The 11,357-nt window shown below is 61.9% G+C and overlaps 2 protein-coding genes across 3 annotated transcripts; both read right to left on the bottom strand.

Moving 5' to 3' along the window:
• Positions 1 to 397: 397 nt before the first annotated feature.
• RGS19 (regulator of G protein signaling 19) lies at positions 398 to 6,577 on the bottom strand. 2 transcript variants are annotated; one of them, XM_055544424.1, is made up of 7 exons: positions 6,460 to 6,513; positions 5,879 to 6,016; positions 3,250 to 3,356; positions 2,920 to 3,041; positions 1,592 to 1,666; positions 1,266 to 1,512; positions 398 to 1,192 (listed from the first exon to the last, which is right to left on the bottom strand). In XM_055544424.1, the coding sequence occupies exons 3-7, from the start codon at positions 3,277 to 3,279 to the stop codon at positions 1,001 to 1,003; spliced, it is 666 nt and encodes a 221-aa protein (XP_055400399.1). In that variant the 5' UTR covers positions 3,280 to 3,356; positions 5,879 to 6,016; positions 6,460 to 6,513; the 3' UTR covers positions 398 to 1,000. The 2 variants fall into 2 exon arrangements, with proteins under 2 accessions (XP_055400399.1, XP_055400400.1); XM_055544425.1 differs by lacking the exon at positions 5,879 to 6,016 and having other exon boundaries at positions 6,460 to 6,577.
• A 3,485-nt stretch (positions 6,578 to 10,062) lies between these two features.
• On the bottom strand, positions 10,063 to 10,844 carry LKAAEAR1 (LKAAEAR motif containing 1). Its single transcript, XM_055543314.1, has 3 exons — positions 10,452 to 10,844; positions 10,210 to 10,332; positions 10,063 to 10,122 (listed from the first exon to the last, which is right to left on the bottom strand). The coding sequence occupies exons 1-3, from the start codon at positions 10,842 to 10,844 to the stop codon at positions 10,063 to 10,065; spliced, it is 576 nt and encodes a 191-aa protein (XP_055399289.1).
• Between the last annotated feature and the right edge of the window lie 513 nt (positions 10,845 to 11,357).

Below are 11,357 nucleotides of genomic sequence, written 5' to 3'. Positions count from 1 at the left end.
GCCCCGGTGCAGCTCTGAATTGCTTTACCAACTGGAAATTCAGGGATCAGAGTGGCAAGCCTGTGCCTTGTGGGGCCTCTGACACAGTATAGGTGCCACTGCCTGGCACCCAGGTTCTCAGAGAGGTCACCTCGTCAGTGTCCTGCCCCAGCTGGCCCAGCCTCTGGAGACAATCTTTGATACCTGCCAGGGACCTTGCCTGCTGAGGACCTGGCCAGTACCTCTTGTGTTGCCAGTTTGACGGCAAGGTGCCTTGGGGGCTGCACTTGCCTGATCACAGGCCCTCAAATGCGGAGGGCTGAGCACCTGGTCTCTGCACTGGGCAGGGCTGCTCCCCTGCTGGGGGTCCCAGACAACTCCTCATCTTCTCAGAGAGGAAAGACTTTTGCTTTAAAAATATCTTCAATAATATTCTATTTTGGAAGTAAGAGGAGCGGAGTTAAATATGAAAACATTTTCTTTTTTTGATAAGACACACAGTGCCATATTTCCTGGTTTAAACTCAATGATCATATAAAAGAGAAATCAGGTCCTGCTGCCTTGAGCCTAGTTCTGAGGTCCTCAGTCTAATCCCAGGGTGCATATGGCACCAGGCAGAGGTCTCCTTGTATCACAGAACTAAACAGAAGGTCTGCTCTCCACGAAAGGGTTTCCCAGGGACCCTGTGAGGTTTGTGGCTCCAGGATGCTTCCAGGGAGGGTACCTCCTTTCCCCACGTGCGAACCCCAGCAGGAGGGCTCCGTGGCCAGAGGCAGGGGGTGGTTGATTCAAGAAAGGTCGCCTGGGCCCAGAGGCACTCACGCCTGCCTCTCAGCAGGACCCTGGTACACTGCGTCCCCCGGGTGGGCAAGGGGCCTCTGGCGCTGCACCTGCCACTCTTGCCTGGGACCACCCCGGGGTGCTGGGCCCGGTGGGTGTTCCTGACACCTGCTGAAGCGCTCTCGTGAAAGGAGTCTCTGCCGCGGGAGGCATCCCACATCTGGGCGGCCACGTGGGCAGCCTAGGCCTCGCTGGAGGACTGGGAGGCCCCCTGGAGCAGCAGGGCGCGGTAGGCCGGGGAGCTGAGGAAGCGGGGGTAGGAGTCTCGGTGCATCAGCGTGTAAATCTGCAGCTGTGCGTCATCGAACGTGTGCGCCGACGGCTCCTGCATCTTCTTGTTGATGCCCTCCCGCACGCGGGAGTCCAGGCTCACCTGCGGGACAGGGGCCACGGTCAGGGGCGCGGAGACGCCCCCACCCTCCCACCCTGGGCCCGACGCAGCGCACCTCCTTGGGGGACAGGATAGACACGTAGTCCTCGTAGATGAGCCGGGCCTTCTCATCTACCACATGCTGGTTGGCTTCGGCCTTGAGCTCCTCGCAGGCTAGCCAGAAGAGCATGTTCTCCTCGCTGTACTCCGTGCGCAGGAACTCCCGGAATACACTGCGACCCGCGGGGCTGTGCATCAGCTTGTCAAAGGACTGCGCCCAGCTCCGCACCTCTTCCGGGGTCGGGGTCGGCGTCGGCGTGGCGCTGCGGGGGGCATCCGGGCATCATTCCGGCTGCGTCAGGCTCCACCCCCTCCCGCGCAGAGCCCCAGGGGCAGACTCACCAGACTTCGCAACTGGGGAGGGGCTGCAGCCTGCTCTCCCGGGAGGCTCGCCAGGCCCGCCGCCGTTCTTCGTTCCTGCGGGCAGAGGGGAAGGTGGCACTGCCCTCCAGGCACACGTATGCATGCAGGACACTCCGCACACAGGTGTTAGAACGGGCAGGAGGCCTCGGGGTTCTCAACACACAGGTGAACCCGTCGCAGGTGGGTCTGCTTCTTTCCCAGCCTTTGGTCCCGCCCTGGGACGTCTTCTTGCCTTCAGGGCTTCACAGGCCCCAGGTGTCTGCCTCTCTCCCTCCCTGGCCTGACCTAGACCCTCGCTGCTTTTTCCTACAGACCCCACTGATGTGGTGAAGGCCCAGCCCGTGTGTCTGACCCCTGACTCTCCCCAGGCGATCTGCTTCCCTCCTTAGCTCCGGGCGCAGCATCGGTGATGGCTTCCAAGTCCACACCTCCAGCCAGACCTCTCACCAGGGTCACTGATAGGGCTTAGGGCATCTCAGACTCAGGGTTTGGACAGAACTCAGTTCCCTCCTTACCCCACCTTTCCGATGCCATGCCAAACTCCTCTCCTGGTCCCTACAGGCAAAGGCTAAGTGGGTCCTAACAGTTCATGGCCTCCCAGCCCTAACCCCAGGCAGTTTCTCTGTTTCAGGCATGGGCTCAGGTCTCAGTTGTTCACTGGTCGGCTGATCCCCATTTGGGTCCCCTCAGCACTGTCTACTCAACAGCCAAGGACTGAAAACCTGTAAAGAGCCATATGCCTCTGAGCCACAAAACCCCCAACAGGTTCCCTATGTGCTTAGAAACTAGTTCACCCCTGGAGGCCCAGTGCCTGCCCCCACCCACCGACTGTCCCAGGGCCAGGTTTCTGCTCAAAGCCCCTCCACCTGATGCTGTCTGTAGGACCTGCTTTTGTCTTGTTGTTTTAGTCCCCAGGGCCAGTCTGGATGAGCTTACAGAGACAGACAGAGACAAGACAGACACACATACCACCCTAACTTACAGCAGAGACACACACGCACATGCACGCTAGATGCCTGCATGTTAGACACACACACCCAGCTTACAGTAGACACACACACACAGCTAGCTTACAGTAGATACACACATACACACACGCATGCACGCCAGGTGCCTGCATGTGGATACCACCTGCACTGACCACTAGTCACCAAGCCCCTGGATAAGTGCTGTGGGTGGCAGGGGTACCCTACTTGGAGGTGATGCCTCAAAAGCCTCCTAAGGGCTAAGGAGCAGAGTCCTGGATCCTAGGTCTGCTCAGCGCCCCCTCCCCACCAGGCCTATCAAGCATCCCCAGGCCCACGTACCAAGAGCAGCTGCAACAGCAGCACCAGCACAAGCAGCAGGGGTTTCGCCTGGGGGGAGCCGGGGGAGCCACATCATGACTGGACATCGAGGGGGGCTGGTCCGCCTCCTCTGGCCCTGTTTGCTGGGGGAAGACAGGGCTGCCTCAGCCTCCAGGCAGAGCCCATGGTTACCACCCGCTTTCCAGCCCCAACTGCCCACTGGACGCCACGCTCCCTCCCAGGGCTATGACCCTTGTGACCTCCCAGATGTCCATGGGTCTCTGAATTCCTAGTCATGCCCTTAGCCCCCCCACCCCCCAAGGGGCGGAGGCCAGGGTGGAGGCAGCCCACCTGCTTCTCAGCCTCAGGTGGGGTGGGCATGGATGGGTGGAGGAGGTTGCCAGGGCTCCGTGGTGCCTGTTCCAGGACACCTGTTTCTGTCACCACAGCCTGGGGGTCTGAGAAGAGAGGCCCGGGTTCTCACTGAGAACCTTACACCCGCCCTGGCCGGCACCCTGCCAGGCATTCTGAGTCTCTCCCTACCTGCCTCCCCGGCCTCCCACCTCAGACTACTCTGCCCAGGCCCAACCCCCACTCTAGTCTACACGGCAGATGTGAGGGGATGGGGATCAGGAAGGAGGAGACCCCAGACAAGATCTCCACAGGAGGTTCTGGGACACCCCCATCTGCTCACTCCCTGAAAGCCGGAAGCAGGGGTTCCTCTTTCTTGGTTTCTGGCTCCTGGCCCCTCTCAGGGGGCTGCAGGCCCCCAGAGACTGAGGCTCTCAGGGGTGGTGGTAGACATTTGGAACCTCCATCCCAGCTCCCTCCATCCCAGGTTTTCCAGGGGATGGGTGGTGAGAGGTGGGGAGGCTGCTTCCCACCAGGAGTTGGGAAGGGCTGCGGGGCCTTGGAGGACTCCCACCTGCTCCCAGGGACTCCGCAGAGGGAGCAGACCAGGCCTTTGGCACGGAGCACGGGAGTAGGACTTGGGGCTGAGGCAGGACGTCCTGAAGGTGCGGGCAGTGCAGCAGGCACGGCTGAAGAGGGCTGAGAGCCGCCAGGCACCACCGCCTTTTCAGCCCGGACGCTGGCTCCGCACCCAACCTTCGCTCCGCACCCAGCCTTCGACTGGCACCTCCGGGTCTCCCAGCCTCCCTTCCCCTCCCCACCCCCAGGCTGCGGAAACCGCTGCGGCCCCAGGCCTTGCCGCAGGCGGGCGGTGGCGCGTCTTGCTCCCGGGCGGGTAGGAGCCGCGGGGTCCCTTCCGCTCGGAGCGGCATCGGGGCGAACCTTCCCCTTCCGCAGTGCGGGCGTGCCAGGGGTGCCCAGTCCCACCCGGATGAGCGGCCCCTGTTGGGAACGCGGGGACCGAGGGCGGCCAATCAGGCTCCAGGAGGCAGTTTTGAACGCCTTCCCACCTGCCCTCACCCCACCCCCACCTCGGCCCAGGTGAGGCATCCGCCCCCTTCCCCGGCCCAGGGGCGGCCCCTGGCGTGTCTGGGGCGCGGACCTTCTGAAACCCCGCCGCGAGAGGCTCACGACTTGGTTTCACTTTATTTTCTCATTAAATGAACATTCTCTCTGCTGCACCCCGCCCCCACCCCCCACCCCGCCTCCATTCCTCAGCTTTGGCCTTTCAGTGCCTGTTTGGTTCAGTTGGCCTCTTGGGGTCTGGGATGGCAGGAGAGGAAAACGATGTTGCAGGATGGGCCCCAGGGCGGTCACAGGCTGGGCAACCCCAGCGTCCCGTCTCCTGGCCAGGTGCTGGTGCCCAGAGGTGACAGCCCGAGATATGCACGCTGAGGGCACCCCTGTCTTCAGTCTGAACATGCAGAGGCCCCTGTCCTGACCCAGATCTGGGAGCCAGGTGTAGGGGCCCATGGGGTCTTGGCCTGGCTTCCCCTGGATCATGGGAAGGTGGACCCTCAAGCTTCCAGCAAACAGACAAGATGGGGAAACAGCAGCCCCACAGCTTGCCTTCCCGCAGGGGTCAAGTTTCTAGGGAAAGGAAGGGGTGTGGCAACCTCTGAGGTCTGGTAGCTGTACCCCAGTCGGGCTGTGACTTCCCCAGGCAGAGCGGCTCTTCCTCCTCTGCATCTCCACCCACTGTGAGTGGGGGCAGGGCCCCAATTCCCCCCCACCGCCCCCTAGCTCCCTTAAGATTAAACTCCCTAGGCTGCCTTCTCCAAATCAGCTCTGAACTGGAGGAGGGGACCTGCCTGAGAGTGCAGCGCCCAGGTGCTGGGGGCTGAGTTTGTGGCAGAGAGGGGGAGAGGCTGCCCCTCTGCCCTGGTTGTAGGCCCTGGACGTTGTCGCCCACCCCTGGACCTGGCTCCCTGCACCATCCCCAGGCCGGCTGGGACCACTTATGCCTCTGGGGCACCTGCTCTCTCTCCTGGTGGGGTTACAGGATCAGTATCAGTGCTCCTGCCCCTCATCCGGGCATGTGGAAGGGGGCTCCTTCCCCTTCCCCAGCCCCATCCAGGCTTTGGCCCCTAAGTCTAGGATGGGAGAAGCTGGACGGGCAGTAAGTCTGGCCTCTGGGGACAGAGGTTCCCTCGGGAGCGACTGCTGCTCTGCTCCACAGAAGGAAAAAGAACGTCCCCGAGCCCGCCCAGTCCAAAAAAAGAATAAGAAAATGTGACAATCCCAGGAAAAAATGCCATAACCTTTGTGAGGGGGGTTGCCAGAGGGGCTCCATTCTCTTCTCATCCTCCTCAGCACCTTTCCTGCCTGCTTCGCCCCCGTCCCTCCACCACTGGGCTGGTAGGGAAGTCCCAGCCTAGCGGCTCCAAGGCAGACCAATTTTCCTAGCCCTGGTGACCCTCGCCCCAGCCCACCTCTGCGATGGCAGGGGCAACCCACTTCTCTCTCTCTCTCTCGGCTAATAGGGTCTGGCCTGGAGAAGTCCGCCCCTTTCTCCGGCCTCCGACGCCCCCACCCTACCCTCAAGGAACTCGCCACGCGCCCCACTCACCAGCGACCCAAAGGCGAGGTGGGGGCGGGAGGGGCCAGGTCGCTCTGGGCCCCACCCTGGCTGCCGAAGGGGCGTGCACTGCAGCAGCAGGACTCAAGTCAGACGGCAGGAGGTCCTCCTGCGCGTTCTGGAGCGAGGCTGGCGCCAGGAGCCCCCGATCAGCTCGGGCCGGGGGCGCAGCGCCTCCCCTCCGACTGGCGGGGATGACTGGCTGCCAGATCCAGCGGGGTGGGGGCGGGGGCAGTACGGGTGTCCCGCCTCGGCCCCTCCCCACCAGGCTGAAGGGGGGACGGGAGACGCGGAAACCTGGGTTCTTCCGGCCGCCCCCCCCCACTTTGAGCAATCACTTCCCCAGGCTTTGAGCTGCAGAAAAAGGGGAACCCGCTTGCAACGCCCCCTCCCCCACGCGCGGGGACTGCATCCAGTCCCGCCGCGGCCCAGGGTCCACGTGGACCCCGCGGCGGGAGTCCTTGGGGCGCGGATCTGGGCGCTGGTTTCCGAAGCTCCCGCCCCGCACAGCCCACGGGCCCCGGGCCGGAGGGGCAGGGCCGCCGTCCTGGGCGCCGCGCGCGCGCACTCACCGGCCGCGCTCCCGAGCCGCTCGCGCCTCAGCCGCCGGCCCGCGCGTTCCGAGGTCCGGCCGGATCGTCGGGGAGCGGGCGCAGGCTGCAGTGCGCAGGCGCCTCGGCCGCACTTCCCCAAAGCGCGGGGCCGGGACTTCCTCGCGCGGGGAGGTGCCCGGCCCGGCCCGCCCCGCCCCGAGCTCTGCCGGCTCCGCGCCCCACCCGCCCCCTCCCCACCGCTCCGCGCGCTGCGGCGCGGCGCCTGGGTCCCCATTGTCGCTGAGTGGCCCGCGGAGATGAGGTGCTGATGCTGGGGATTCTGGCTCCCGGAGCGGCTGAAGTGGTACTGCGGCAGCTGGGGGTGTGGCCGTGCCTCCAGCTCTTCTCGGCGGGGCCAGTCCAGCGTTGCAGTTACTGGGGCGGGGGTGGAAGGGGGCGACTCCATAGGCTTCTTGTCCCTCTTAAGGAAGGGAGAGGCGGCTGGAAAGGACTGGACCCCGTGGTCACTCCCGGGCCGTCCCTAGGCTCTCTGGCACTGAGTATCCTTAGCTGTGAAACGCGGTTAAGGGCGTGCTGTCAGTCACCGTGCTGTAGGGCCTTCCCAAGGAAGGCGGTTCGTGGGCTGCAGCGCCACTGGGGGTGGGGTGGGGTGGGGGGCAATGGTTCTTATATCCGGGCTGTCCTTATATCCAAAGTCCCTGTCTATGTGGCCAGCTGAGTCCCTTTCAACCCCTCCAGTTGCCCCAAGATGTTCTAAAGTTTAAAGCCACACCCTCCCCTTTGCCAGGAATGCCTGTCTCTTCTCTTTGGCCAAATCTCGTATTTTATGACTCGATGAGTTAAATTCCTTATCCCAGCATGCTTTGGGCCCGTGTTTGGACGGCCCTGACCCTGCTCTGGAAGTGGTCTGCAGAGTGTCTGAGTCCCCTAGCCTCAGAGCGTGTACAGCTCCTGTCCCTTGGTCCCCGGGCCTGCTCACAAAATGCCTTCCAGTTGCACAAAGTTGTACATGCTCACGTTTTTCAGCGCTCTTGGGGATATCAAGGGAAGGGGAGAGTTTACAACTGTCTTCATCCTGCAAATGTCTGGGTGTTCTCTACATGTCAGCCTTGGGACCTGGCATTGGGCAGGACAGACCAGCCGCGGAGCAGACAAGAAATAGGCTTGCAGACTGGGTGAGAGGTGAGGAGGGCTAAGGAGAACCACAGAGCAGAGAGCGGGTGTTTCAGACCGGCATCTTGCTTGGCAAAGGATAGAACTGGAGCCAGTAGAGCAGCTAGGCAGAGCTGAGCTGGAGAGAGTGCAGGCCAAGGCCAGGGAGGAGGGAGAGGCCCTGCAGGCTGGGGGCCCTCTTATGCTGTGTCCTCAGAGGGCTTGGCTGTCATGTTGACAGGCTGGCTGGGCCGGAGCAGAGGCCAGAAGCCTGCCCAGATGGGAGGTGGCTGCTTCTTATATAGCCTAGATAACAGTCCCAGGAGGTAAGGCCTTCAAAGATGGGTCAACACTTAGTCCAGGCCACACAGCCATGCTCATGCTGTGATGCTTGACGTGGCATCTCCACCTGCATCCTGAGACGTCTAGGGCAGCTGGATGTGGTGGGGGTTGGTGTACCTCTCTCCTGGGGTAACACTGGGGGTGGGATTTGAACCCAGGACCCTCTGTCTAGAGCATGAGCTCCCAGCCCTGGGGACCCCCCCAACCCAAATCCCTTATAGCCTCCAGTCATTGGGTTGTGGCTTGCATTCTTTGCTTTCTCATAGCAGAAGCCTCTTCCAGGCCCTGCAGCAATGTCCTCGGCCACTTTCCCAGGTATTCCTCCAGACCAAGGCCGCCTTCCTGGTGGGGTGATCAAAGTTACCCCCTGTCCCAGCCCCCACCTGGTGCAGAGCTCCAGGTGAAGGGTGGAGCCTTCATCTGGATGGCTCCTCAGGGCTGTGTGCACCTCTCTCGTCCTCTGCCCTTCAGTGCCTGCCTGTTTAGAGTGACCCTTCTCTTATCTGGAGCCATGATGCCATGTGAGGTCATTAAGGCTTCCTTTTTAAAGATAAAGAAATGGAGGCTCAGAGGAGTGATGAAGTAAAATGTGTTTTTACTAAACAGATGAAATCATTCCAGTGCTTGGCACTTCCCCAGAGATGGAATGCTGGGGTTCAGATGCAGGGAGCTTAACCAGGGGAGCCAGGGCTAGTTGGCATCTTGCACGTGTCAGCAGGTAAGTGGTTGTTGCTCTGTCCCATGCCCAAATCACCCTCTCTCCCTTGTTCCTTATTCTCTCTGCCTACCCTCCTGTAGAGAGCTCCCTCCTCTCTTCTGGAGCTTCCAGACTTCAGCTCCACACAGTTCTGGCTTGGATCAAGGCTAAGGGTGCAACAGCTCAGAACTGGCCAAGTGTCCTGTGTGGGGTTAGGGCTTGCTGGGGACACAGAGGGTTCTGGTCCCCATCCTGAGCCCGGTCAGGGGCTGCCATCAAAAAAGACTCCTTGCTGACCCCAGCTCTGGCCTCTGTTAGTAGAGGACACACCCCTCTAGGACCAGTTCTCTGCTGCAGGTTGGTGACTCTGCTGGAGTCTCCTGGCAGGGGATGGCCTTGTGTGAGGCCCCCACCTCTGTGATAACCCGCTGGACTGCTGAGAGGGAGGAAAAAGGAGAGCCGGCTAAGAGAAATCCCAGGCTCTGCAAAGAGTCTGTGTTGGGGAGAAAAGTAAATTCTTGAAGGGGAAATCTGTCCAGAAACTTTGTCCAGATGTTCTTTGGAATCCAGAGGTTTTGCAGGATGTGGGTTTGTCAGAGTGGGACAGGGGTGGTGTCCTTCCTGTCCTCTGTGTGTGTGTTCCAGTAAGGGGGAATCAAAGGGGCAGAGAGGGACTATCAGGATGGAAAGGAAAACCAAGAGTGACTTTCTATCTGGGTGACTCAATGGACATGAATTTGAGCAAACTCATGGAGATGGTGGAGGACAGAGGAGCCTGGTGTGCGGCAGTCCACAGGGTTGCAGAGTCTGACATGACTGAGTGACTCAACTACAAGAACCAGAGGTCTGCCTTAAGAGATCTCCCCTTCCGCAGTCTCCCTGTCTTCTGAAGACCCTCCTAGACAGAGCTGACTGTCCGAAGGCCAGCGTTGGCTCTTGTCTGAAGGTCAGCGTTGGCTCTTGCAGTCAGTCTCTTGCCCAGAGCGTCAGCTTCCTCTCTGACCCTCTGATGGAATGGCCTGTGGTCTAGGGGTCCTGCTTTCTCCCTGAGGTTGCCCTCACTTCTGGGGTTGCAACTCTTGCCCAGCCAGGCTCTTCTTCCTGGCATAGACAGACTGGAGACCCCCACGAATTCACAGGGCACCAGGTTGCCTGCTGGGGGCAGCATGGGATTTGGGGGGTTAGGAATGTCCCTGCCTGCTGTTAATCTGATGTCCGCCAATTTGCATCTTTCCACTTTGTTGAAGGAGCCGCACCCTGTGTACCCTGATGTCCTGTGACATAGGATGTGGGAGATCCAGCATACATCCTAACCCCTTCCCTCCACCGCCGGGGGACTTAGAGAGGGGAAGCGTAGAGACCAGGGGGTGGTTGGGAAATGAGACTTTATGTAGGAGGGTGGGGCGCGGTTTCGCGCTGTGGGGTCGCTGTCAACGCGGTAAGATGCTGCCGTGGACTTTCTCCTCCAGGATGGTCTCCACGCGCCTCCTCTGCGGGGGAAGAGGGGCTTGGGCCCGGTGTGCAGGGAGGCGGGCGGGCGGGCCTTCCCTCCCGCCCTTTCCCGGGCTCGCGGGCACCTCTTGCCGATCCAGGGGGTCTGGGATCCTCGTGGGCTTCAGCTGCGGCGGCAGGAACAGCTCCAGCCGGATGGCGGCGCGCGCGGACCTCTGGCACTGAATGAGGAGCGAGATCTCCTCCGCCTGCGGGATCGGGGTTGGGGCCGGGCTGTTGCGGAGCCTTAGCGACGACAGGTGCCCCGCCTGGCCTGTAGCGCTCCCGTCCTGGCAGTCCCCCCGCCCAGGCCCCGTCCCTGCCTCACCCGCATGCGGGCGTAGCGCAGCCGGAGCGCGCGGACTCGGCCGCGGGCCTCGGCGGCCTTAAGGACGCCGAGGAGCCGGTCCTGGCGCTGCGCGGGTGGCTCAAGCGGCAGCGTCCACGCACGCGAGTCCGGCATGCGGTACCCCACTTCCGCTGACTCGCACGGGAAGAGGCAAGTGTCCGCGCCCACGTCCTCCAGCAGGTCGCCGAAGAGCAGGTGGCTGTGGCGCTGCGCGGGCCGCATGGCCGCCAGCCCCTCCAGCGTGAGGGCCCAGCCCGGCCTGGGGGGCTCCGCCTGGGCGCGCCCCACGCGGGCCCCTGCTCCCTGCGCGCCCTTGTTCGCTCGCTCCCGCGGGCCCCTCCTCCTGGTCTCCTTCGCTGGCTCCGGCTGCATCCTCGAGCTTTGTGGAGGGAAGACAACATCCAGCCCTTGCCCCCCGCCCCTTTGGCCTGACCTGGACCCACCTTGGGCGCCCAGCTCCGGCCCCTCTGGACCCTGCGGAACCCACTTTAGGGCCTGGGCCTCTGATCTCTGCACCTTTACCCCGACCTCGCACACGTCCCAGTCAGCTCAGCCTTCCTACTCACTCCGGCAGTCCGCTAGAACTTTCTGATCCACTCCCTTCGGGCTGTCTCTCTGTCCAGTGAGAAAAAGCTGAGATCCCTGAGTTGACCTAAAGCACTGACCAGGGGTGGAGACGGCTTGAGACTGCTCTGGGTGAGGCTTGGTGGACACTCTCTGTGCTGGGACCCTCTTTGTGTTTAGTCCCACCACCTGCGTTGGCCTTAGGCCCATCTGTTTTAGTGTTAGGGACTGGAGATACAGGTTGTGGGTCTTCCTTGTATCTGAACAGACAACTCATGCTTTTCTGGGAGGGGTGTGTGTGTGTGTGTGTGTGTGTGTGTT

The sequence above is a fragment of the Bubalus kerabau genome, chromosome 13 (assembly GCF_029407905.1).
Source record: "Bubalus kerabau isolate K-KA32 ecotype Philippines breed swamp buffalo chromosome 13, PCC_UOA_SB_1v2, whole genome shotgun sequence".
Lineage (NCBI taxonomy): Eukaryota > Metazoa > Chordata > Mammalia > Artiodactyla > Bovidae > Bubalus > Bubalus kerabau.
The sequence above is the reverse complement of the archived record's forward strand: the minus strand, read 5'-3'. Positions and strand labels throughout refer to the sequence as shown.

What these genes read in the sequence shown, in the direction of transcription:
- RGS19 (XM_055544425.1), bottom strand. Translation starts at nt 3,279, where the DNA reads ATGCCCACCCCACCTGAGGCTGAGAAGCAG. An exon ending in CACCTGAGGCTGAGAAGCAG is followed by an intron (nt 3,042 to 3,249) that starts GTGGGCTGCCTC and finishes GTCTTCCCCCAG; the next exon opens with CAAACAGGGCCAGAGGAGGC. An exon ending in TGCTGTTGCAGCTGCTCTTG is followed by an intron (nt 1,667 to 2,919) that starts GTACGTGGGCCT and finishes CTCTGCCCGCAG; the next exon opens with GAACGAAGAACGGCGGCGGG.
- LKAAEAR1 (XM_055543314.1), bottom strand. Translation starts at nt 10,844, where the DNA reads ATGCAGCCGGAGCCAGCGAAGGAGACCAGGAGGAGGGGCCCGCGGGAG. An exon ending in TGCGCTACGCCCGCATGCGG is followed by an intron (nt 10,333 to 10,451) that starts GTGAGGCAGGGA and finishes CCGATCCCGCAG; the next exon opens with GCGGAGGAGATCTCGCTCCT. An exon ending in ACCCCCTGGATCGGCAAGAG is followed by an intron (nt 10,123 to 10,209) that starts GTGCCCGCGAGC and finishes CTTCCCCCGCAG; the next exon opens with AGGAGGCGCGTGGAGACCAT.